Source organism: Linepithema humile, chromosome 1, assembly GCF_040581485.1.
Source record: "Linepithema humile isolate Giens D197 chromosome 1, Lhum_UNIL_v1.0, whole genome shotgun sequence".
In the NCBI taxonomy this organism is placed as follows: domain Eukaryota; kingdom Metazoa; phylum Arthropoda; class Insecta; order Hymenoptera; family Formicidae; genus Linepithema; species Linepithema humile.
The window spans coordinates 39,603,049-39,629,790 of NC_090128.1; the positions used below are offsets into that span (position 1 = coordinate 39,603,049).

General features: G+C 32.4%; 2 protein-coding genes and 1 long non-coding RNA gene across 5 annotated transcripts; all 3 read right to left on the minus strand.

Moving 5' to 3' along the window:
* Nucleotides 1–682: 682 nt before the first annotated feature.
* LOC105677955 (uncharacterized) lies at nucleotides 683–8,480 on the minus strand. Its single transcript, XM_012376872.2, has 6 exons — nucleotides 8,350–8,480; nucleotides 8,157–8,239; nucleotides 6,314–6,422; nucleotides 4,698–4,909; nucleotides 2,074–2,184; nucleotides 683–1,045 (listed from the first exon to the last, which is right to left on the minus strand). The coding sequence occupies exons 2-6, from the start codon at nucleotides 8,180–8,182 to the stop codon at nucleotides 910–912; spliced, it is 594 nt and encodes a 197-aa protein (XP_012232295.1). The 5' UTR covers nucleotides 8,183–8,239; nucleotides 8,350–8,480; the 3' UTR covers nucleotides 683–909.
* Nucleotides 8,481–13,762: 5,282 nt separating this feature from the next.
* On the minus strand, nucleotides 13,763–23,474 carry LOC105677953 (uncharacterized). 3 transcript variants are annotated; one of them, XR_010887777.1, is made up of 6 exons: nucleotides 20,214–23,474; nucleotides 16,770–18,723; nucleotides 15,512–15,676; nucleotides 14,930–15,047; nucleotides 14,321–14,492; nucleotides 13,763–14,226 (listed from the first exon to the last, which is right to left on the minus strand). It is a non-coding gene; the product is annotated as an uncharacterized lncRNA (long non-coding RNA). The 3 variants fall into 3 exon arrangements; XR_010887776.1 differs by having other exon boundaries at nucleotides 16,770–19,583; XR_010887778.1 differs by having other exon boundaries at nucleotides 16,770–17,478; nucleotides 17,576–23,471.
* Nucleotides 23,475–24,013: 539 nt separating this feature from the next.
* LOC105677952 (uncharacterized) lies at nucleotides 24,014–26,700 on the minus strand. The gene is made up of 5 exons (XM_012376868.2): nucleotides 26,177–26,700; nucleotides 25,400–25,532; nucleotides 24,773–24,960; nucleotides 24,426–24,533; nucleotides 24,014–24,177 (listed from the first exon to the last, which is right to left on the minus strand). Exons 1-5 carry the CDS (start codon nucleotides 26,182–26,184, stop codon nucleotides 24,042–24,044), a joined length of 573 nt encoding a protein of 190 aa, XP_012232291.1. The 5' UTR covers nucleotides 26,185–26,700; the 3' UTR covers nucleotides 24,014–24,041.
* Between the last annotated feature and the right edge of the window lie 42 nt (nucleotides 26,701–26,742).

Here is a 26,742-nt window from a genome sequence, read left to right on the forward strand (position 1 = left end):
AATAATAAAATCAGAAATTAATTATGTAAAGACTTAATGACTTAAGATATTAAAAAATTTTGCATTTTCTGTTATTTCTTATCATAGCAAGCCATGGAAATCAAACTTTTGTCAAACAAACTTTTGCAGCATGTTTTTCAAGTTGGAGCATTTTTAATTTTTTATTTCCTGGATTATCTTCTCTCGAAGGAAGTTGCTAAGAAAACCGCGTATCGTCCGACAAAGACGTCCTTCAATAATAATTCAAATATAACTGGCCAAATAGAATTTCATAAAGAAATTCGTCGGAAAAGTTTGAACCAAAGTGTAAAATTTTCAGGTTTATACTCAAAGTTCCAAAAAATGCACTAAACTTTACAATCGCTATGGATAGAGAGAAGTCGCGAGAATTCTGACACCTACGAAAGTAAAGTCGAGCATTTTATCGAGTGCGCAGAAACTTTAGCCACTTTAGAGATTCATAAGCAATGCGCTCCCTTTGCGCGTGAATTGTTTATAGACAATAGACATCCTTCGTCCGTTCTATCAATCTTTTTTACATTATAAAATCATATAACAAAATCACTAGCGCAATCCACAGCGCAATCTTCTCTTACATAGATTAAGAGTATGTGTACGCACACAATATATATAGGAGATATATTAGTGTAAATATTCAATCCTCAATCATCTCTCACAGGCGTCCGTGATTCTTTTATTTATTTATTTTTATACCAAAGATCGTGATACAGAAGCAGCAAAAATATACTTGAACATTGTGCCGAATCAGCACAAAAGCAGCCCTTACAGCGCACATGCACCGACATAGCGGAAATATTCAAGTCGCGTGAAAATAAGGTTGCTCTTCTACGTGGATGCGCCCTTGGAAAATTCTGTACGCGCGCAACGCACTTCCCGGGAAAAAAAACTTCACAATTCCGGAAAAGTTATGAAGTCGTAAATGTTGAGTTCACAGGAGTACATTCTCAGACATTCCACCGACTCTTTAACATTCTCCGCGTCGATGTATTCCTGGCGAAGATCTTCGAGTGCAGATGAACTTGGTCTACGGAGAAAATTTTACGTGAGCTTTACGACGAGCTTTTTGATCGAAATCGCCGAAACTCTGCTCGCGCGCAACATACATGAACAATAATTCGAAATCAATCGGTTTTAATTCATGGATATCGATTACGAAACTCTCTCTCTTCACTCCGTTAACAATGATTTTATTTTATATCGAGTCTTTACATTCCAACTGCATATCAATAACATATCACGATGTTATTCGTTGTAAAAATACCGATAAAAATTGAATATCTTTTTTATTTGTATAACATATTATATTCGCGCGCCATCAATCGAAACGACACGATATTATTTTTAACATTTTTCTGACATTTTAGCATTTTTAACATTTTATGTTACAAATAGAAAATTATTATTAAAAATCATTTATACGACGTTTTTCCGTAGATCTTCATGATACGCAGCAATATTATCGAATTGTGCTACATCTTGCTTCTTATATCTTATATCATATTTTGACTTTGATATCAGCTAGATAAACTGATTGTGAGAGAAGAAGAAGATATTGAATAAAAGGTTGAGAATATTTTCGTTTGGTCATGAAACCTTTGCTAGGAATTCTGAATTCATCAAAAAATTTCTGACCGTACTCAATGATCATTTGAATAAAAGTGAAGCAGGTGCTCTTGTCAGAAGATAAAAGCAAAAGCATCCGTTTTAAAGTAAAAGTAAAGACATTCCATTTTTTCTACATAATATTAAAAGGATGGTTTTGCTGTGCTAAACCAAAAATGAATCTTAAAATTTAATTATTTGTCAACATAAAAAATTTTGTAAATTATCAAATTAGATTTTTTCCCTTGTTTTGCGGATAAAACTTGATTTATTAACACTTTGAAAAAATTATTTAATAAACTACATAGACTTTTCACTTAAGAAATATACAATATGTTCAGAAATACCTTTTTATATTAAAATGAAAAATAGGTTTAAGAGAAATGAGATACACCTTTTTCGCGTAGAAAGACAAAGCGTATGCTAAAGGATCTTTGACGGATGACTCACGTGAATATGATACGCAGTAGATCGCCAAGAAGCCCGTTGTGAATGTGCACGTCTCGTCGCTTGGTCTCACATATAGATCTGAGGAGGCATTGACGTCCTGGATAGCCCATTCTGAAGCAGAGCAAATGTTCCGTCATCGCCCGGTACGATGAATGATGTTTGGCGAGACAAATGAGGTGTTCCTAAGAGCAATCGTGTCGCGGACAGGAAGTGTCCGCACATTTTCGCATAAGTATACGGAGTGTTCCGGAAGTTCGGTCATTTAAAACGCCTTTGGCAGCTAATTGAGAAACTTATGCGACGATGCGGCGTGCAGTGTCGATGAAGAGTAATGCAGCGTAAGGTAAAGTATGTTCGCAATAACAAAAAACAATTAACAAAAAATTTGCTAATCGATTTTGACTCGACAACTAGCCAAATTAATATTGCATTTGGCAATACAAAGTTTGTCTGTATTAAAGTCGATTGAATTTACGTTACAATAATTATAAAAAAATAAGAATTAGATGCAGAGTTCAGCGTTTTGTAATATGCGCATAAATGTAATATTCGCGAGCTTCAATGTTTATTCTACTAGAAAATACTTATCTCATAGAAATCTTTTCTTTTTTATCAGGTCAATCCTCGTTGCGCTTCTGACGTGTAGACATATAAATGTATAGTATATTGTTGCCGCTTTTATCCGTCACAGATAGACATACGTTATTTGCTTCCGACACTTGACATTTTTCTTCCTCGGAAGAAATGGGGAGAGTGACGAATGAGAGAGAAATTGGATTGAGTTCACGAAAAGGCTGTCTCGATCTCTAAGTGTCGTCGATAATAGACATCTAAGAAATCCTGCCTCTTTAAGTCGAATACTGATTTCCCGCGTGATTTTGTAAACGAGAAAAGCAATATCATAATGGATAAATTGTCAATATGACAGTATGCTAATAAAGAACTGATAAAAAAGAGAAAATTAGCGGCAAACAAAAAACATTTTTTTTGTATATTTAAATCGCTAGGCAGCGATTGATAATCGTATCTAATTATAGAAAATACATTTTACGGAATGTTGAGCTTATCGCGATTGAAATTAAACACTTTTTCAACAGAAGTCGCTGAATTTATTTGTTGTCGAAATAAATGAATTATTGTAAACCAATTTTGTAGAAAATTAAAAAAAAATATTTACGTCTATTTCGAAATATATCAAATCCTGATAACATTTAGATATGTCGCATATTGTCACGAATTTTAACAAATTTTACTTCTAGTCTCTGAAAAAAAATGTTAGATGGAGAGAAAAATAAAATTAATTCTTTTTATAAATAGGTACAGAAATTGAATAAAAATTACTTTCGATTTTGTGCAGCAAATTTGAAAGAACGGTTATTTATGTTGATTGCCAATTCACTGCTCATCTCTCATTCAAGACACCAAAGACTAATAGCGATCCAGCGTTAAGCGACTGCGAAAGCCTCTAACGTCCCCATCAGCATCACCGTGGGACTCGGTGTGCACCACGATCTGAGCGTAGACGCCAATATGCAAATTTCTGGTACTTGTCGGATTCGATTTAAATGTCACGCGTTCCCGAACGACCGTGCCTATGTACAGTCTGGTGCATAATGATCTCCCGTGCATTAGCCTGAAAGCATCATGATATGACAAGTTTTCATTCTTTTAGCAAGCATAGAGCGATCGAATTATACGATAAATCAAGTAAACAGAATAACATGTCTTTTAAATATTAAATGGCAATATTTAATCGTCAGGTATAAGTGCACAGGACAACATTTTTGCACTTATGTACTGAAATGCACATAGACATATGTACATACAAATCATCAATGCGCTCGCGCACTCATGTTACGCTGATTGAAGGAATCCCGTTAAGGGAACGAATGACAGCTCGGAACGGAATCAGCGAAGAGTGCAACTAATCAATCTTCGAGGCAGATAAGATGAATCAAGGAAAGTAGTTGTTAGATATCGCCGAGCGATTGCGACGATTAAATTATCGGCGATTCGAGAAATGCCATCTATCTCTGTAAAGTGACAACAATGCTGAATAAAAAAAAAGTTGTGAAATATTAATAGTGATGCAGTACATAACGTTAAAAAATGTAATCTTTCTTTTTACCTTTTAAGACTGCAATATTGATGCTGATAAAATGGAACTAATAACAAGGCGTCTTAATTATCCCGTTCAGAATTATATTATATAAATTTCAACCGATAACATCTCGTATTGATAAGCTCCTCGACATGTGCACTACGCGGAAATTTGCATATTAGGTCGGGAAATTTGTATGCATAACTTTGCGTGCGTGGAAAGTTCACGGAAGTGAGGATTTTCGAGCGAACCGGCGTTATCGGCAGAATCGAGGATGTACCAAAGCCTCCTTTAAGCAAATCTCTACGAAAAGAGTGTTTACCCTGTCCTGCCGTCTGTGGACTATTATTGTTTACAGTATTTCTTAAAGGCGAAAATTTACTTTCTGTCAGATTCCCGTATATTAAAGCGTTATTTCAGAATTATTTAGCAAGTTAGGAAAAAAGCGTAAAACAGAAAATACGTTACATTTTACAAAAATTGATTATGAAAACAAGATGACACTTTATCATAAGTTACTAACGATTTAAATTTCGATTCCAGCATGGTGTAAATCATGGTACGATTTATGGTCCTCCGTCGATCGGTGTTCCTTCTAGCCCTGTCATCGCCGTCTTTACTCGGCAATTCGATATCTATCACATTCGTCGGCAACTTGTATTCGGCTTCGAAAAATAAAGCCACCGACATCGACGATTCCGGATCATCCAGAGGAACGGCCAGGGCGAAAAATAACTGGAAGGAGAAACATCGCTCGAACAAACGATTAGGATGCTTAATTAGAAGATTATCTCCGGCGCTTCACAAAATAGGAAATTATGAACAAACTGGACTTGTTATATTCTCCAGTTTTTCAGGTGCAGAAATGATTTTTCAACGCAGCGTTACGTGCTACAATATTATTTGACGAGCGTATTATTTCGCGAACGGAAAAGCCGGTTGGTGCATCGAGAAAAGAGGAAACGCGTAATGACGAAGTCGCGTACCGCGTGATTAATCTTCCGGAAGAACAAAAGTTTTGGCCTGCAAAGTTTTCCTTGTTAAATATGGATACCGAGGCAAAAATCCGCGCGCGACTCCGCGTCGCGGTAATGGTACCGAGAACACTGGCAATAACGACGACTTCTTTCATCTAACGCGAAGGCATAGTTAACGAACCTGAAACTCGGTCGAAGCTACGGTAGTAGAACAGGAAATGTCTACGGGCGTTAAGAGACTTTACCGCAACGCGACATGGAAAATGTACTTAGATCCGTGATATGGTATCGCGACAAGTCCATGTCTGAGACGTAAGTGTGAATGTAAAATGGATGCAGAATAGAATAATCTTCTCGAATTTCAGCGAAACGTGACGCAAAGACAGACTCATTAAGCCGGAAGAAGTAGTTGCGCTCAAAACTTTCATAAATATGCAACAATCGTTAAGTATACAATTTATAAAGATAAGAAATTTCATTGCTTGTTACTGCATTTTAAAGAAAATCTTTTTGCATTTTGCATTACTTGTAAATTATTATTGTTTCTACATTTTTGAAATAAAATTTGTCAATGTAATACGATATATCATTTAATCCAGCATCTCATACGTCTCGCATAAAATTCATGGAATAAAATTAAAGATTACACATTAAAATACTTGATCAATTCCAGTAATTAACGTAAATGGAGAAAAGACAGATATAATTTAAATGGCCTTCACTTCGCCGATATCGTACACGATACCATATTTCGCGAAAAGCTTTTTCTACGAAAGTGCTCTGATAGTCTCTTACATAATTCATTAATCCATTGAATCCCCCACACTTTGCTAATTGAATTGTATTTATCGACTGAAGTATTGAATCCGGAAAATGGTATTAATGATAAATCGCAATGACAAACTGCGTATATTAATTCTTTATATTATTCTTTCCACGTAATCATGTAATTTATCAATGATAGTGAATAATTTGTGTTATCTAAATCTCAATGTATAAGTATATCCGTTATTTTAATTGAGGAAAGATTGTATAAAAATATATAATCGTAATAAGAATTGTAAATATAATTTTACGATCATCTTGCGTAACAAACAATATAATTATTTATTCGATTATATATATAAGTATTACGGTATATGTTAATCAAAAGCTTTCGAACCCCCATCCTGCTGTCTTCCGGAAAAGATAGGCTTCTCACGTGACGCTGCATTACATCTGTCATTCGCGTTTCCATCGCGTTCGTGGCAGCACAAAGAATCGCAAGAATTCTGTAAGAAAGGAGAGCAAACAATTTTTTCGCAAAACCAACTGTGAAAAAGAACTGGACACAAAGAGAGGAAAACGGATAATTGTGAAAGATAACGCGACCTCATTTTCACGTAGTGGATTCTTTGAATTCTTTGTCTTAGAAATTCCGCGATGATTGAGTACACGTCATATATAAGAGAATAGTAAAAAATTTTTTATACAAAGTTTTCCACTAGTCGCGATCTTAATTTAACTGACATATTCTGATTGATGAATCTAGAGTCTACATCTTGTTGGAAAGAATGTCGAGAGAAAGTTCATCATTTTGAATTTTTGCGATTATTCATCAATTTTCGAATAAACATTTCGCTTTTAAAGTGTATAAAGTATCGCTACATAAAAATAATGAAAAAGATATGCGATAAAAATGTGGCAAGTAAAAGAGAGACATTGTCAATTATTGTAAACGGAGGAACCGAGAGTGAAAAAGCAAATACAGAAAGGACTATTGGCGGTGTTTCAATCTTCTTTTTCCTTTATTTCGGTGTTTTCTTTTTTTTTTTTTTTGCTCAGTAGATGCGCGCATCGCGACGAGCCACAGATATATTTCGTACGCGAACAGGAAGCGACGAGAGCCGCCTCGTCGATGAAAGAGACAGGTTGAAAACGTCGAGAGCTGTGCGTTGTCGGCTTGATTGTAGCTCCCGGTCTCGACGAGTCCGAAGAGAGAAATTGCATTTCCTAGCCGCGTATATGTCAGGCGAGCCTCGCGTCATTTCGTTTAAACAAACCGTACTAGTCCTGTCCTCCATCAACCATGTCCACGTCGCTCGGGCCCTTTGCGCGAAGACTTCCATTTTGCGAGACCTTAGCCCGGCGTTCTGTGTGTGATGGACGCTTTGATTACGGTCCAGCAAATAATCCCAGCGCGCACCATTTTCGGCGCTAGTAGCGGGATACAGTTCAAAACGAGAAAGCGAATGAAGGGTTGCACTGAATGAAAACCGGACCTGAAGTCTTTAATCCTTTCTGATGTAATTTATTTTTCACGATGTTTCCTCCCCTTTGCTCAGTCTTAATTAATATGTCTGGAGTAATAAAGGAATATAAAAGCACATGGTTTTGCGAATGGAAGGCATATCAATTATTAACTGCGAATGTAGAACGGAAAACAAACTCATGTAAGACTGCAAACAGCGTAGTAATAAACCAACAAACTTTTAATTTAATTAAAATAACGCATAAATTTGTTTTTCAAAAATATTCAACAGCGCATTGTAATGAGATTAAAATTATTTTTCGTGAAAAATATGACGTAACAGTACTTTAACAGTACTACAACAATACTTTAAAGTATAATTTTTATAGATAAATTTTATCAAGCATATATGCATTTCACAGTCATTATATAATTAACTGTATGATTTGTGAAAAATGATCTCTCTACAAACATATAATTTTTAAAGTATCATTATTTTTGTACAAAGTAAAATATGATATTACGAAATTGGCTATAATTTGAAAGTAAAAAGAATAACTTGAAATTTATTTTGAATTTATTAATATGTTTTTTTGTAACTTTTTACTAATATGAGAAATTTCTGTAAATATAATTAATTGTGTATATTTAATTGTTTTGATACAGCAATTTTCAGTTAAATCAAATAAAATGCTAACGTTTAATAAAATTTGTAATATGTTGTACATAGATTATTTTGCACATCAAGTTTGCGTGTCATATTTTGTTATCTTACACAATTTCATTGATGATTGGGATCATTGAGCTGCCAAAATGTTTGTCGAAGGTAATATCCACGTCGTTTTGTTTCTCAACTTCCTATAAATACATTTTATCTTACTTCCTCAAAATTTAAAAAATTCCATTAAAAATATTTTTTAAATTATATAAGAATATATTTTAAAAAATTTTATTATATACATACATACCTTGCATTATTTTGAAAATCGCTTAAGTTGCGTTAATCGTCTGTCACCATAATCGCGATGAAATTATAATATATATGTATTTTTAGGAAAACATAGAGAGAACACAGCACACATGTTAACACTTCGACGTGCGAAAAGCGAAAGATACTTGACGAAACGTAGTTTGTCGCACCCAAGATCACCGTCAAGTCGGTAACAAAAGTCACAAAGTTATCGATGTACGATATATGTTAAAAAATTTTAAAATAATAAAAATAAAGAATAATTGCAGATACGCTCATAAATATGATCTAACTTTCTTTATTACAAATAAGGAAAAATAGAGTTTAATTAAAAATCAGTAAAAGCAGTGAATATACACATAATTAAGATGAAACAGCTATTCTGCTTAGCGAAGAATTTTTATCAAGATTTTCTAATCTTAAGAAATGGTTTTGAAGATTCAATGCGGATAATTACGGTGTACTCAATACCGTTAAGTAGCTATTTAATGCCTCTTCGAGCAGCGATATCAAAGATTTCTCCGTTTTCGCTTTTATACGAGCACACGGTTCCTTCGAGAAAAAGATCTTCCCTGAAAGGGCCTTTTTAAATCGGGCAGCTTTAAATCACGATTGCAATAGCTGCCAAGCTTCAAAGAAATTTTTCAATGAACATGATCAAGCAAAAAAAAAATTGTACCGCGTAAGAGATGTACGAACTTGCAGAAAAGAATTTGAAGTATTTATATGTGAAATGCGTTTTATATATTTATAATTAATTTCCATCTACGTGAATAATATTCCTGAGAGCAAATTATACACCAAAGTATATATGTATAATCAAATTTACGAGATATATTTAATATTTATTTTATCATGATGAAACTTGTATAAAGGAATATTTAGCAGATATTAATATCAATATTTTATTTATTTAGATATTTTCTCTAATTTTAAATCGAATTGCGCTTTGCAATATAAAATCAAAGCGTAATTACAAAATAAGTACATTAATCGCAGTTAATTTTATATTTCATAATCACGTTCGATTAATCCTTTCACCGAAAAAGTATGTCCCTTACGTAAAACATTAAAGTTTTTATTGAAAATCCTTGTTCATCAGGTTGCAACTTTATCGTTCTGCTCTCAGAAAATGGGCCGAATAATAACCAGCGGCGCGAAAATGCTAAGTCACCTGAAAATTAGTGTCGCAGCGTCATTAGTCCCGAATGCCAAAAAAGCGCGGCCCTGACAAAGACAAAACTCGCTAGCTCCATTGTCCGACCTCATTTTTGCAAGGTCGATTCGCAAGAAAGTCGTAGTCTCACCATTCGAAGGTGCAGCGGGGGTGTATAAACTATGTAGCTAGTTAAGGTAGCTGACAAAGCTAATTTGGCGAAGCGCGCATCTGGGACTGAATGTGTTAAAGAGGACCGACGGGGGTGATGAGAAGAAGACGAGTCCTTCGAAAAATATGGACTTTGCACCGGCACTGGAAAAGCGAATTCTAAAGAAGGCATCTCAGGGACGGGAAGCATCGCATGGATCGCTCGACCAAACCGGAAAATAATTTGTCGTGAACGCCGCGCAATCGGGTAACTTCTAGAAAAACTCGTACGGCACGTAGGGGATGCTGAAGCAGAGGGAAAGTAAAGAGAATCGAAGTCGACTGGCTCTGACGTGACTTTTTCAGGAGAGTCGTGAGAAAAGAGAAAGGCGTTCCCGATGGCGATGTAAGTCCGGTCGGGCAATATTGTACAGCTCAGTAGTGGTCCTCAACCAGTTTAAGCTTTTAATTGTCCCTACGCTAAATAAAAAAGTATTTCGTGTAAAATATTGAGAAAAAATTGTAAACTTAAGACGAATCGACAAAGAAATAATAAAATTACTTGCAAAAAATCTCTTTATTTTTTAAATATTACTCTCATGCGAGCTTTCTATGAAAATCGCTGTATTTAATTACAATTTAAGATAAACGTAAAAGTGTTGTCACCGGTTAACTTTAAGAAGCAATTATAAATGGCATGTAATGTCTCACGTATCAAACTAAGTTTTCCACCGAGAATAAAATAGGTAATTTTGAAAGAAGAAAGTTTGCGACCATTTCCAGAGTCACCGAGTTTCGAATTGAAATTAAAGTTCCATGGCTTTTGATCAAAGTTGCGATCCTTTGATTAATAATATTGACCAACATTGTCGCACAACTTCTGCTTAACGCTACCGAGAGAATAGTTTCTGAATTTTTCTTTCCGCGAATAACGAATGTCACATGTTCTCCTTGATTCCAAGAACTAATTACATTCCGATCCAAACTGAGCAAACCAAAAAGAGAACTTTTTTCCGGCATTAATTAACGCAAAGTTATCGGATTCTAAGTGTCAATTTGGGGACATCCAGATTTTCCGGAAACTGCACGTTCCGCCCAATATCTAATGTTTCATAGAGCGGTCGTATCAATGCGAAATGGCAGGTGCTCCGACTAATTTAAAATTAAATGTCTTGCTGAAACGTCAGACATCCATTATACATTTTAGCTTAACGTGTAAAACTTTAGATAGTGTATTCTTAAAGATTCTTAATAAATGCTTTCCTATTTTTATTTAGAAAACAGATATTTACCGTAAGCTCTTCTAACAGCATTGAATCACATAATAACCGCATAAAGTTTTCGTGTGGATCGACCATTTTTATACGAGACTTTTCGAGCGGAAATTGGAAGCAGATTTCGAAATACGCAACCGCGATGGGAAAGGTCGAAATGACATTGCGCGACGAACGAGAAACTCGAGAAGTCATTTCTTCCTTCGACAGATGCAGCGCAATCTGCCGTTGAAGATGATGTTGTAAAATAATCAAAGAAACATCATATGTCTATTAAATATATAAAACAATTAGTTAGAATTGAGATAGAAAAAAAGATAAAAAACGACAAATTAACAGCACAACTAATCATGTGATAAATGATAACGCGTCGAATCTGGAATATCCTATATAAATTATTATTAGCTCGAAATTATTGTGCATATACTGTTTACCGTAAATTTATCTTCAAATATTACTCGCATAATGCGCAATAAATAATATATAATAATTTCTATTGATCTCCTAACCCGTTTTAGTTACCGTTAAGTTAATCGCGTCTGTAATTTCATTATGATTAATTATTCATCTGTCCTAGGCCTCCGATAAGAAGATAAACCATTCTTTTTCTGAAAAGACGAACAAGTAGACTGCAGTAATCTCATCGTTTAACCTGAATAACCCCTTGGTCGTCTATCTTGAACGTTCAAGACACCAACGGCAGGATCTTCAGACACGCCGGACTTCGCGAAAAATCGTTCGCCATGATCGATCATTTGGTTATCGGATCAATTTGAGTTAGCAGAAACCGCGAATAATAATAGTCGATGCCCGGATTCTTAAGAATAGTCATGACAGACAAATCTCGCCGGATTTCGAGAACGGAAAGAATTCGAACGGGATCACTACTGTGACGGACATTTAATAAAGCACCGTCGAAAGAAATCAACTTTTTCTAATTTAATATTGATATTATTAATACAAATTACGTTAAAAATTATTCATACCATATGTGAAACATTCGATAGAATATTCTAGACTCACACAATTGTAGCTTTTCGTGTCGTCATTACAAGTTCAAATGCGTAACATATCATATACGTAATTTGCGTATCCGGCAAATCTTAATATACTTTTAATAAGGCACACTTTTTGTTCAGAAGATATTTTTCATTTCAGATTAATTTTAATACACGCATTGTTCAAATATGCCAAATTGAAACATTGTAGCAAAGATCTACACAACCCAATCATTTTAATTACATAGATTCCCATTTCTACATTAGTTTTAAATAAACCACAAGAATATAATTCAACAAACATAAACATAAATAGTTTCCCACATTTCAAGAGTGTAATATCAAAAAAAAAGGTAGACAAAATAAATAATTATTTGCAGATTTAAAATGTGAATAATCATATTATTACCTGAAATTATGAGACCTAATCCATAAATCAAAATAATATGCAATATCTCTATCCAATAGTGACTTAACTGTAGAATAAATAGAATAATTTATAGGATTAATAAAATTGATCATGATAAAAATATCAATCATGATTCTCTAGAGAACTTATCTCTCACAGGTGTAATACAATACAATCTCAATTTTTTATCCAACTGGTAGTTATCAGTGTCGTAATATTGTTTTAGTCACCTGAAATTAATAATAAAAGTATTTCAGAAAGTATAAAATGCAAGAAATAAAATGTATCAATTAAAGTATCAATCAATAATCAAAAATAATGGTATAGATATAATTTTTCACGATCCACCACAAAAATTATAATTGATATATAACTTTATCATACGATAAAAAGATAAAAAAATGGATTATTTTTTGTTAATATGTAATTTGACGTAAAAAGCAAATAATATAATTTTGAATTAAAACAACTAAAAAATAATTATAAAATAAGATATAAGTTGATGAGATCAACATAAAATGTTTAAATCTGTTGTTTTACAAGATCACAGCAACTGAACATAAAATATTGCGTATTCGACGTAATATATCCTTTTCTTGCTTCCACATATATTTTATCAAAATAAATGAATATAAAATTGTAAAATTATATTTTTTGTATTTTTTATATACTAATATATAATAATTAGTTTTTGCTTCGATAATCATACTTCTAATTTTTTCATTATCTTTTGTATCATTATTTGCCTTTAATTTTGATCTAAGTAAATTAATAACTCAATAATAAAAGCAATAAATCAATAATAAGATAATAGAATGAATATTTTATATTTATAATTTTTTGTTATTGCAGAAATTGTGACAAAAAGTGTATTTTGTAAAAATTATCGATTTTATCATCTATCCTGTTATAAACTGTTTATAACTGTTATAAACCTTTGTAACACTTAATATATATTAAATAATGACGATATATAAAATATCGATATACAAAATTGTGTAAAATACATCCTGTTTAAAACTGTTATAAACCTTTGTAACACTTAATATATATTAAATAATGACGATATATAAAATATCGATATACAAAATTGTGTAAAATACATAATGATTATTACACAAATAATGATTACTAATAACGTGGACATCGAGAATAGTAACGCTACAAACATTCGAAAGATTATTTTACAATGCTTTAATGCATAAATGCCGGTCAGGTATAGAGAAAATGACTATGCAAGTTGGACGATTTTGTTTCGACTCGAAACAAGTCAACAATAGTAAGCTATTGTTCCGTTTTTGAGTCAACCGTCAAAGGTTCCCCTTTTTTGCTCAAGAATATTACTCTTATTATCTAGAGTGGAAACACGTGCGATTTTCGAGGAGATGGAATGCGAGATCTTTTTAATGAATTATTGAACTCGGTTAAGTTAAAATTTAAATATTTATTTCTAGAGTAAAGTAAACCAAAAATACATAGTTCTTTCCTTTTTAATTCGAAGCTGAATACAAATACAAATAAAAATATTTTGGTTATTGATATTAAAGTTACAATTTATGTGTACTTGTGTGTGTGTGTGTGTGTGTGTGTGTGGGGTGGGGGGTGGGTGTGAATGGATATTAAAGAGAGGCAGGAAAACTCTATCATATTAGAAATCTCTTATATTCTAATCTCTTCTATTTCTACGGATGAGCGGTGAAAGATATTTTCAAATTCTGTCACTAGAACCAGAAAATTAAATTCAAAATATTTTTGATAAGGTCAGTGGAGTTCCGAAATTCTAGAGAGTTATTCCTTATGAGTGATCCTTGGTGGTAACTCCGTGTAGCTGGTTCGGTAGTACAGCAGAGAAAGACATAACACTGGTCACACATGATATTTTGTAACACTGTAATAAATACACGTAATACTACAATAGCGGTTTTATCAATGTATTATAGTGTGTCTGCTTTATATAATTGACAGTATGTTTTTATACTTACATTATTAATCGGTAAAAACTGGTGTGTAATAATCATATAGTAATCAAATAAAATATCGTTTGTAAATTTGACTTAACTATAAAAAATTATGATCAACGTATGACCAATGCATGTAATACATAAAAATAAGTGTTCAGCAATAGAAAATTCCAAAAACACTTCCTCAAACCACCTAATACAACATAAATACATAAAAATTTTTTCATATATATGTACAAGCCAATAATACTAAACTATAAAATAGTGCAAAAATTTTCAGATAATTAAATTTTAGTTTTATATTTACAACTAATGTGCATTCACCATTAAAAGTACTTTACTCATCATTAAATTAATTAATAACAGTTATATCAAATTTAAATAAACAATGTTGGATTCGTTTCTACTTTTTCGTATTGTACTTGTAATTGCAGATCTATTTGTTTTTATAATAATATTTATTATTTATTTATCTAATGTAACCTATTATGTTTTTAAGCAAATAGAAATTTAAAATTGTTTTGTCACTTATTCCTTTTTTTTAAGTGTGATCTTTCCTCTTCAAATATAAATAAGCTAAATAAAAATAAATTAAATTCAAAATTATTAATAAATATATCAATAGCTTACCTGAAAACCATATAATTAATTAATGAAAACAGCTCCCCAACTAGTGAAAAAATAATTATAATTTCGTTTGTCAAGTCAACCATCCAATCCGTTATGAAAACAATCTGTTTTATGAAACCTAAAAAGATACTTAATTCAAATTAACTGTTTCCATTATTAATAAATTGACATTGTTAATAACAAAACTAATTAGAACTACATTATTTTGGTTAGCAATGAAATATAATTATTAGATCACGAATTAAAATATATTATTAATATATTAGTTTTGTAACGGAAGTTGATGTTTTTAATAAGGCACTCTTTCTTCATAAGATATTTTAAATTTCAGATTAATTTTAATACATGCATTATTCAAATATGCAAAATATAAACATTACAGCAAGAATCTACACAATCCTATCATTTTAATTACATAAATTCCTATTTTTACATTAGTATTAAATAAACCACAAGAATATAATTCAACAAACAGTAAACATAAATAGTTTTTCACATTTTAAGAGAGAGTGATTTCAAAAGAAGAATCCGCAAAACAAATAGTTATTTGCAGATTTAAAATGTAGACAATCATATTATTACCTATAATTATAAAATAATTAATCCATAAAATTAAATTATATTTAATTATTTTCCTTGTTAAACGCTGCATGGTAAAATGTTGCTTTATCTCCTATAGGTGTAACAAAATAGAATCGTAATTTTTTATCCAACCGTTAGTTATGAGTATAATATTGTTTTATTCCCCTGAAATAAACAATAAGTATTTCAGAAAGTATAACATGCAAAAAATAATGTAATCAAGACAATAGAATAGATTGAATTTTTCACGATCCACCACAAGATTAATAATGAATATGTAATTTTATCATATCACAGAAAAACAAACACGGATTATTTTTTGTTAAAATGTAACATGTCGTAAAAAGCAAATAACGTAATTTTGAATTAAAATATCTAAAAAACAACAATAAAGTGGGATAAGATGTAAGTTGATGAGATCAATATAAAATGTTTATATCACCTATGTGAACTTGGCACCCGACTTTTAATAAATAAAGTTTTCAATACGTAAAATGATAGTACTTCGTTTGTAGTTGTTTGTACCCATGTGGAAATTTCATACATCAGACTAGTATTAGATACTGGCGAGATACAGATCCAGTACCGAAAAACAGGTTTTACATTTCAGTACTGGCATAGCACAAAACCAGTATTAAAATAACAATGATTTAGTACTCACCCATTATCTAAATCAGTATTGAATAATGGTACTGAAACGGTATACTCTCTGCCGGTAAATTTACGGTACTGTATCTGTACAAAAATTAGTAAAAGAAAATCTGCTTTTTCCACGTGGTTCAGAATCGTTTGTAGTTGTTTGTAGTGATTTTGCTTTCGTTTGTATTTGCCATTTCAAAATTATAACTGTTTAAAATATATTAATTGCAAATATATTATAATTTTTAAACTATTCAACTACAAACGAAAGCAAAATCACTACAATCAACTACAAACGATTCTGAATCACGTGGAAAAAGCGGATTTAAAAAATCTTAAAGTCGGGTGAGTCATTTTTTAAACGAAAATATTTTCACTACAAACACGAAGTATTATCATTTTATTTATTGAAAACTTTATTTATTAAAAGTCGGGTGCCAAGTTCACATAGGTGTTTATATCTATTATTTTACAAGATCTGATGCAGCAACTGATGAACATTAAATGTCGCGTAACACACTCGATAATCTCTTTAAAAAATGTAATATGTGGTGCTACAAATATAAATTATGATACAGAAAACAATAAAAATCAAAAAACAGTTATGTTACATCCTTACCGGAGAAAGTGCGCTTAGATGTGGACGGGTCAAAGTACCTGAGTGTAATGCAAAAATGTTTGCCGGTTAGGTATAGAGGAAGTGACCGTTCGAGTTGGACAATTCTATTTCGGCTATTCTAGAACAATCATGGAAAGATCTTTTTTGGTCTAGAGATCTAGTTCTTTTACTAAAGGCGGAACCACATGCAATTTTTTAAGCGATGGAATACGAGGTCCTATGAATGAAATTAATACGCGCGCGTTTTGTGTGATAGAAATATTTAATTCTACATTAGTAAAACAAAAATACATAATTTCACGTTTTTACAATGTTTTGAGCAAGATAAAAATACAAATTAAAAAGATGTTATTGTTATTTAGTTATACTACATGTTTAGTGTTAGCTTTACAGTTTATAAAGCTAGACATAAATACAAATAAAAATATTTTTTATTCTTACTTAGTAATACTAACGTTATACATTATTTTTTATGTGTTTGTATATTCATGTGTGTATGCGTGCGATAAACGGTGAAAAATATTTTCGAATTCTGTTACTAGAATCAGGAAATTAAATTCAAAAAACTTATTGTTTGATATAATTAATGGAGAAATTCTAGAGAGTCATTCCTTATCAGTGATCCGTGGTGGTAATTATGTGTAGCTGGTTCGGTAGTACAGCAGAGAAAGACATATCACTAGTCAGTCATACACGATATTTTATAACACTGTAATAAATACACGTAATACTACAATAGCGGTTTTATCAATATTGTATTATAGTGTGTCTGCTTTATATAATTTACAGTATGTTTTCATACTTACATTATTAATCGGTGAAAACTGGTGTGCAAAAATCATAAATGAATTATCGTCTGTGAATATTAATTAAGTTCAAATAGATTGATCAGTGATTGACAAAATCTAATAAAATTCAATAGGAGCGTAAAGATGCAGGTTCTTCGTGCAAAGGTTACTGTATTTCCATTTAAAATTATTTACAAACATTTCTGCCTGACATCAGGCCTTCTTCAGTGTACAATATTGAACGAAAGAATCGCACGCAGTGATTATATAGCTAAAAAGATGTGGAAGAAGTATTTCAAATCCATTTCACAAAAATATTGTTTGGTACATTAAAAAAGAAATATTAGAACTGTAATAAATGTAATGAAATAAAATGAGAAATAATATTCTAAGTAGTAAATTAACCGGAAAGTAAAATATAATTTATACATACTTGTGAAAATTACATGTTGAAAGTACACTCATCCATGCAGAAGGAACAAGATGGAAGAGTGAATAATTATTGAACTTAATCAGTTAAAAGTTGAGATCTTAATGATCAAAATTCAACAAAGAAAATCAAAGTAATGGTAGGAAAGGAGGGAGAGAGGCAGGGGGGGAGGAGGGAAAAGAAGTATAGTAAGGAAGGCATGGTGAAATGGTGAGGATAAAGGAATTGGTAAAGGAAAAGAAAGGAAATACAATTATAAAGGAGAAAATAAATTAATAATTGAGAGATAAGCATCCAGTAAATGTTCCGTGTCGTTTTGATTGTTGAAGCCTGCGTTTTGTGTCTTAATGAAAACCATTTCAAAGATCAGTCTTTTGCAACAAGAGGGTTCCCCGTCCAAGATCTTTACGTTATCCCAATCAAAATCATGGGAGGAATCCATTCTGTGTTTTGATATAACAAAATATAATTTTAAAAAATAAACAATAAAAATTTAATATTGTTTTGCCATTTTTTTTTGCTTTTTAGATTCAATCTTTATTTAATTACAAATAATTTATATGTGTAAATAAATTAATTTCAAAATTATCAACATATATATTATCTACTTACCTCAAAATTAAATTGTAGCAAAATGTTAAATACTTTTGAAGAGTTAAGTACTTCTTAAGAATTTGAATTTCGAATCTCTCCTGTTCAGTATAATTTTTGGATTTTATAGTACTTTCTCTTGTGTCTAAAAAATGCGAAATTCAAAATTAACTATTTTTATTAGAAATTAACTATTTTCATTAATAGATTATCTTTGTCAAAATATTAAAAATTTGTTATAACCAAATTATTTTTGTTAGCACTAAAATATCATTATTAATCATGTAATAAAAATAGAAATTTATACTGATAAAGAAATCTCGTAAAATATCAAACAAAATAATGTTTAAAAAAATAATTTAATATATAAAAAACAAAATTACAAGTAAATTTTATTTACAAAATAAAATTAAACAAACTGGAATTTTTAATTTTGTCCTTTATAATATAACATATGTATACCTTCTAACATTAGCAAATTATTTTTCGATTTTTAGTTGCCAAAAATAAAAAAAAAATTTAATTTAATAAAAAATTAAACCTAAAATTGAAAGTTGATATTTTAATAAAACATACTTTGATGTGTATTTCAAATATAGGTCAATTTATGCATTGTTTAATATGCTAAGTTGAAATCTAACAGTTTGTCAACCTATCAATTTAATTACACAGTTCCTATCTTTTAAAGTAATATAGGAATAGATCAAGAAAATACGCGATTCCACACACGCACGCACACGCACGCGCAGTATATATATATCCAAATTTTAAAAACGCGCGTAGTACTGAAGAAAAAATCGATTAAACAAACTATTACTTACATGGTTGGTTTTCGAAGGACATTATTATATTATTTATAATATAACTAAAATATATTTAAAAAACCAGATATTATCAGCCAATAACGAATCATCGTTAGACCTTTCCAATAAATCTATTAAAATGGTTTTCTCAGTTTTTTATTCAATTGATATTTGTCGTGTAATGTCATATAATTTCAATGGCCTACAATCAACAATGGAAATATTTTAAAAAATAAGAATGACTTCAGAGATCATAATAAAACAAATTGCATTTTTCTCTCACGATTTATCACAACATTTATTATTGATATGTAACTTTGTTAATTAATAGAAAAAGCAAGAATAATAAGATTTTAATGAAAAAGTTTTGGAAAAAAGTGTAATTTAGTTTGATACCTAATGTCTAAAATAAAGTTACAGTAACTGATATACAAAGAACAAATAATTTTCGGATAAAACGTTGCAAAACGACGATTTGTTGCAAAAACTGAATAATATAGATACAAATAAAAATGAGAATAATAACAATAAAATAGGATAAAATGTAAGTGTGTTATTTAAAGGCTATGTTCGTTTTGGACGCTTACGCGCTGAAAGCAATCATTCTATCCATGGATCTAGGAATATTCGTTCTCCACGTCAACTGATCATACAAAGCTAAAACTTCACACAAAGATCGCTAAGAGATACCACAATAAAGCTTTACGCGCGCGAACTATTACAGGAAAACATCAAAATGTGAAAGAAGCAAGCCTTTAGATGTATAAGAATCCTATGCACATATTTTTCATTCACAATCAACCATCATTATTATTACTTTTCTATCACTTACCATTTTTTCGTAGTCCAAAGTGATTCCCGAGAAATCCCGACTTATTTTCCGTCTTTTCTGAGGCGCAGCAATTTCCTTGGATAATAATCTTATTCACCTGACTCACCTTCGGAAATTATTCGATCTCGCCGCTTGCTGCCTAGTGGAATAAATGCTTACTGTACGCTTTTACCACCCTTCCCTCCCACCGCGATTCGAAATCTCTCTCATGTTTCGTCTACCGAAAGCCGATGAGGCGCGGCAAGTCGGCTCATGGAATGCCTTCATACGTGGCTGGCAAGGTAGATGGCTAGATGGTCGACGTTAACTCGTAGTGCACGGAATCGGGTTAATCGATTTCCGGGTAACATACATATACGCGCATGCAGGCGTACAATAGAGAAAGAGAAGTGCATTTGAACATCAGGACCGATTTCATTGCATGCTGTAGTAAAAAGAACGATTATAAATAATGGTTAAATTTGTGACTCGTTTAAAAAATAACATTATTACACAAAACTTTGACGTGTATTATTCGAGAATAAATTTAATTCCCCTTTTTTCGCGTTCGCTGCTGACATTCGTTCTTATCTCTAAGAGATTGAATTCTTATCATTGCAATTATCAATTACACGACATTATATTTCTCAAACTTGATTCGAATCCGCACACCCTTATCGCGACGATTAGACCTTACGGCCGTATATTAATCTTCGTTAAGTCATAAGTCGCCAACTCCGGCTGCTAGTGCCGCAAGTAAGCTCATAATCATTTCGCTTCTCGTGTCGCTCAAAGCGGGTGCCGAACTTCGGTCAAAGTGGAAGATGAACTCGTTTGACGTGGCCCACGGCGAAGTGAGATACATAGGCGGATAGGTGGAGAAGAACGAGGAAAGCGAGACAGTATTTAATGCGGTCTCGACCATTGCGCTCGTGATTCGCGGCCAGCGACTGCACCGGGGTTGCTCTGGGGCGCGGCTTTACGCGCGATGTAATTCCGATGCAAATCTGTCTGTTGAACTTTTTAGCCATTAAGTCGCGCCGTGCCGGCCTACGACCTTGCGTCGGTGCGCCAATTTTGCATTCCACTTTTGCGCACAGTTTTACTTGTAATTACTCTTATACACATTGCAATTTCTAATTTTGATTGGCTGGATATCTAAAAATAAAAGTTAATTAATTAATAATTTGGTGTTCAGATTTTATACACTCACTTGTTTTTACTGTAATCTCTTCAGCATTGTTAATGCTATTCATAGTCACATAATCGATCCATATATTCTCATCCTCTTCCTATAAAGTGAGATAATCACTAAATCTAATGTTATAAAAGAATTTTTATTAAACGATTGTGCAACTATTGTTTCTGCTGTACATAATTTAATAAAAAAAAAAAAAAAAAAAAATTTGTTTCATTTTACACGTATCTATGGCTCATTAATAACCTTCATATTGATAATGTCAATTTTTCTAATAACGTAACATATCAACATATATGCTTTTACAGTTTCGCACAGCGTCCCTATCTTGACATATTTTGGATTCAACTACAGCGACGTTGTCGAATCGAAATGGGATGCGTTTCGCGAAGGCGAAGACACGGGCGCAAATGTAACAGATGCAGATGCGCCGTTCAGTCATTCACCCCCAAGAATTTTGCGACCACCCTGAACCCATTCGGTCTGGCGTGCGCATCGACGCTGAAAAGGTCGTCGTTTAAATCACATGGGCGGGGCTGAAGGTCCTGGATACCGACCACGAGCCGCCATCTGCACAACACAGAGCGAACAACCCTTTAAGTTGTCAACGCGAGCATTCGCCCCCGCACCCTGATGAAATTTCGTCCATACACTTACACAGCTCTTGCATATGAATGCCTTGTAGAAAGGCGCTTATCCCAAAATCATTTACTTTATCCGTCTTTTAATTTTTTTTCACAACTTTTCATTCATATTTCAATTTCTCTTTTCTTACGTTTTTTATTTTATAATTACTGTTACTCTATATATCATTTTTTTACGTCTCGCAACTTGAATGTATCCAGTCCTATTTTTTTTTCTATTTATTTTATTTTAAAAGTTTATACTCATAATTTTGAATCTTCGCAATTTCTCCTGAAAAAGAAATATTTTGTCGAAATTCTTTCTATTCTTTGTACTTTGATAGAATTTCTATTTGACACAGATATTTTACATTCTTTCGCGCTCTTGAAATCGTAAAATTTCAATGTGATTCTCGTTTCTATGACGCGTTTCGCAAAAATCACGGGCAGAACATTTACGCGAGATAACATTATGCTCATGTTTCGGCATTGCCGCGTCGTGCGCAAGTTCATCTAAATCGTTTCGGTGAGATAGGATCTCGTTTTTGAATTTCTCGCAATGTCTACCCGTCGCGATCGCTTGTTACGTGCAACGACAATAGTCCATGTGAATGTTCCGGCGCGCCTACAGTCACCGACCATTGCCTCCGCACACATGGGAAAGTCGCATCTTGCATTCCACAGCCTTGCGGAAAATTGCGGCGAAAATCTCCGGCCTTGTTCCACGTACCGGGGCGTCATAAAATTTTCCTCGCGCAATTTCTCCGTAAATCTCGCATCCTTTATTTCAATGAGCACACGATATTACTCGCGCGCGAAGGCGATTCGCACGCGCACCGAGCAAATTATTTCGCGCGGGGAAAAAACAACGAGATTACCAATCGTAACTCACTTTTTGTCGAGCAACATCTGCGGAGCGGATTTTTCCATGGCGGTGGCTAAAGCGAGAAAACGGTATTTTACATCGGCTAATAATTTTGAAGATAATATTGGTTTAAGTTTCGACAAAAATAAAAATTTGACGATAAATATACATCGTCGAAAGATTTTCGTAAAAAAAATTTCAATTCAACTATATATGTTCCTTATAATTTTCTTTTTTTGGAATCTAAAAGAATGCGACATTGCACATGTGAACATTGACGAGGCAATGTCACGAATTGTAAATATAACACTGTGATAAATTAAAGAAAGAAAAACTGTAAAAGAACGATCAAACGCAACTCGGAAGATACAGAACTCGTTTTTCAAAAACCGGGATGTACAGTCGCTCTACATACAGATACAAAATACAAGTAGGTGTGTTTCGTGACCCAAAAATGACTGCTGCTCTACGAGCGAGCGCAACCGAATGCTAGGAGTGCTCGGTTCGCAAGGCGCGGCCGAGACCACTAAATTCACGGTGCGCTAATCAATAATGTATTTAGTGTGTACAACTTCGTGCTGGAATATATCCAGCTGGGACACGGTGAAAGGTGGTACCCGACCATTGTTCTGTGGCATCCAAGCCCCGAGTCGGGCGTACGTAAAGTCTCGCGGAATAATTACAAGTTCGCCATTGAATCAGGAATGCGCCAAACAAGACAGAAACAGCCGCCCTGCAATTCCATTATTAATTCAATTACTGCTGGATGCATACTGATCGCGAGATTAATGCATCCCGCGGACTATAATCTCATTCTGCCATCTGAACGATTGAAGCCGGCTCGATACACTCCTACACACAAAGTGTATCTATTCCAAATGCGCGCTCTCCAATAATTTGGAGTCAAATTTTCCTGAATCAAAATATTCAGATAGATACTCTCTGAAATTTTGAATAGGATAATTTAAGATTGAGAGTTTCAACGGATTCACCTTTGGCAATGAAAATAAATCACAAAATGTTATTCGTTTAAACGATACAAGAAAATCTTTTATAATTTGAAATATATATATATCGAATTTTTTCAGTTTTTGCAATATTTTCTCCAATTTCTAACATTTGCAAATATATCTGATTTGATGCTGAATATCAAAGGAATCTATTCAATCAACATTAACATATTGACTTACTAAATCTAAAGGATTCATAGAGCATTTTTTGTTATATCGATCACAATGTTGCTCGTATTCGGCTTCTATAATCTCTATCGGTAGATTTTCACTCTTCGATATGGAGGGTCTGCAACAAAAGTGCAAGCAAATAGATGTTATAATTTTTATATTACTCGTTCATGACGTTTGATAGTATAAATATTTTTTGAATAAATATTTAGAATAAATTTACATTGGATAAATTGATTTAAATTAAATTTTCTGTATATCATTCTTACACATGGCTTCTATTATACGCTGCAATTATTGACTTATCTCTTTATTTTCAGCAATTTAACAATTTTAATAATATGTATGTATTTTTTTAACACTTACGTAAATATGATTTTAAGGATATCACCAAGCACCCCGTTTTCGTTTAAAGAGAATCTTGCAGTTTCACAAATTGTTCTTAACAAACAATCTAGGCCAGGATAACCCAAGCTATTACAAAAAGAAATTATACTATTTCAAATTCTATTCGCAAAATTAAATTTTGAAGCAATAATCAGTTGTGTTATTAAAAATTATGCAGTGAGCAAAATGTTAGCAATATCGGCAATTTGAACAAATTTGCTGTCAATCTGCTAACAATGGCTATCTGAATAAGTTTTATAATAAAAGTTTTGATAATTGAAGTATGAAATATATTAAAAGGTACTTAATATACGAAATTTGTTTACCTTTCCATTTTACTGGTGAACAATTTGTATACTAATTGGCGACTAAGACTTCGTTTTACGAAATAAGTTTCCTCGTGATAGTAAGTCGAATTCCACTCGTACGGCAATCCGTAATTCGCTTCGAAGTAAAACGACATCGATATAGACTTGTCAGGAATATCTACAGGAATTCCGAGAGCGAAAAATATCTACAAATAAAAACGTGTATCCTTGATAAATGTAAACGCAATGTTTTTCATATAAAATTGAAAATTATTTCAAAAAATTAAAAAATGATAATTCGATCATTATTTATAAACATATTTTTCAGAATATTAAAACATGTCGATATTATTTTATAAAATGTGAGAGGCGTTTACAAATTCTGGAGATTTCGACGAAGACAAATTGCGATTGAATTTTTTATTGTAATATTTTTGTGACAAATAAAAAATGTCTTTTTTATTATGGTTGAGATGAATAGAATTTCCGTCATATTGAAGTATCACATTTTTACACTCGATTTGTTTGACAAATCACGCTTCACGTGTGTACCTGGTGTACAAATAATCAATATTGAGCTAACAGGTTGCTCACATAGTCCGAGACGCATTAGTAGATGAAAAATGAATGATTGATCCACCATACCCCCATATTGCTACCTTCGGGAAATCCGATAGATCGCATATGCCTCGATATACCGTGTGTAATATTTTTCACTCCCGATACACGTGTTGATTTCATGAAGCACATCAAGAGAATGAACGTCGTAATTTTGTTCCTGAAATATTTCGAGAGACATAAAATTTTTTTAAATATATTATTTATCAATATATGCAATCATCGATTTAAGATACTTTTTATGAGCTATTATTAATAAAAATTAAAAAAAAAAGATTAGAGAGAAAAAGCCGCATGTAAGCGACACTTAATTTTATTTTGTAAAACAAATAGCACACGTTTCGTAAAATAAATAGCTGAATGTTTAGATACAGGTGATATTTTTAGAATTTTGTTGAATGCGCTTGCGATACATCTCGGATATTGTCCATTTCAAACTCGCATGCGATGCTCGCGACACGATCGATATCTCGATGAAAAAAAAAAGTATATGTCGCATCTGTTTGTAAATTTCGCATTTCTTTATTTCGTGAGTTATTTTGATTTTGTGATTGCTTCATTGGTTTTTGCGTAAATGCAAATACTGAACGATTCGCACATCCCGCGCGCGATTGCGATAGTTCTTCTTTCCGAATAAAACAAAAAATGTTATTTTTCGCAACAAGTCGACATACCGTAGATATTTCGTTTTGTGCTCTCTTTTTATTCAATGTTTTCAATTTTGCGCTCGAGTTACACTGCATTTTTGATCATTTTTATAGCGTTATTTACATTATTATTAATGTTTCGATATTGAATACTCACTTTTCCATTTCTTACAGCTGAACGCGTGAGCCTCACAAGAGGTTTTTACCGAGTGGCGAATTAACAGTTTGTGCAGACGCACGCGAAGTAAAAGTTACGTTAATTTGCGCAAGACTAATAAGTGTAGTTATCAAGGTGCAATAACGGTTTCTGTTTCGTCTGCTACGTGTGTGTGCATTCTGACTCTGATATATAATTGTATACCATTTTTACGAATTGCCCTTAATTCGTATAATTCAAATTTGCTATTTTTTTCAACTTTTTTCTAATATATACCTATTGTTTTAATATCTACCACTGTTTATAGGCTTTCAAATGTTTCAACTTTATCTTTATTTTAATGCCTTATTATATTTATTTGTTTTATTTAGCGATAATGGATTGTACAAATCAATATTTTATTTGTGCATACAATTATTTAAATTTTGAAAAGCAAACCAGATTGTTGCCATATTTATGCATTTTGCAAATATTTTGTTTATAAAATCTAGTCGTCAAGCTATTATTTTTTTTAGATTACGTAAACAATGCCATTTTATTAAACTCAATATAAAAACGAATTTATA

What these genes read in the sequence shown, in the direction of transcription:
- LOC105677955 (XM_012376872.2), bottom strand. Translation starts at nt 8,182, where the DNA reads ATGATCCCAATCATCAATGAAATTGT. An exon ending in CGGAAGACAGCAGGATGGGG is followed by an intron (nt 4,910 to 6,313) that starts GTTCGAAAGCTT and finishes TTCTCCTTCCAG; the next exon opens with TTATTTTTCGCCCTGGCCGT. An exon ending in CTGGAATCGAAATTTAAATC is followed by an intron (nt 2,185 to 4,697) that starts GTTAGTAACTTA and finishes GCTCTGCTTCAG; the next exon opens with AATGGGCTATCCAGGACGTC.
- LOC105677952 (XM_012376868.2), bottom strand. An exon ending in TTCACCAGTAAAATGGAAAG is followed by an intron (nt 24,534 to 24,772) that starts GTAAACAAATTT and finishes TTTTTGTAATAG; the next exon opens with CTTGGGTTATCCTGGCCTAG. An exon ending in ATCCTTAAAATCATATTTAC is followed by an intron (nt 24,178 to 24,425) that starts GTAAGTGTTAAA and finishes CTTTTGTTGCAG; the next exon opens with ACCCTCCATATCGAAGAGTG.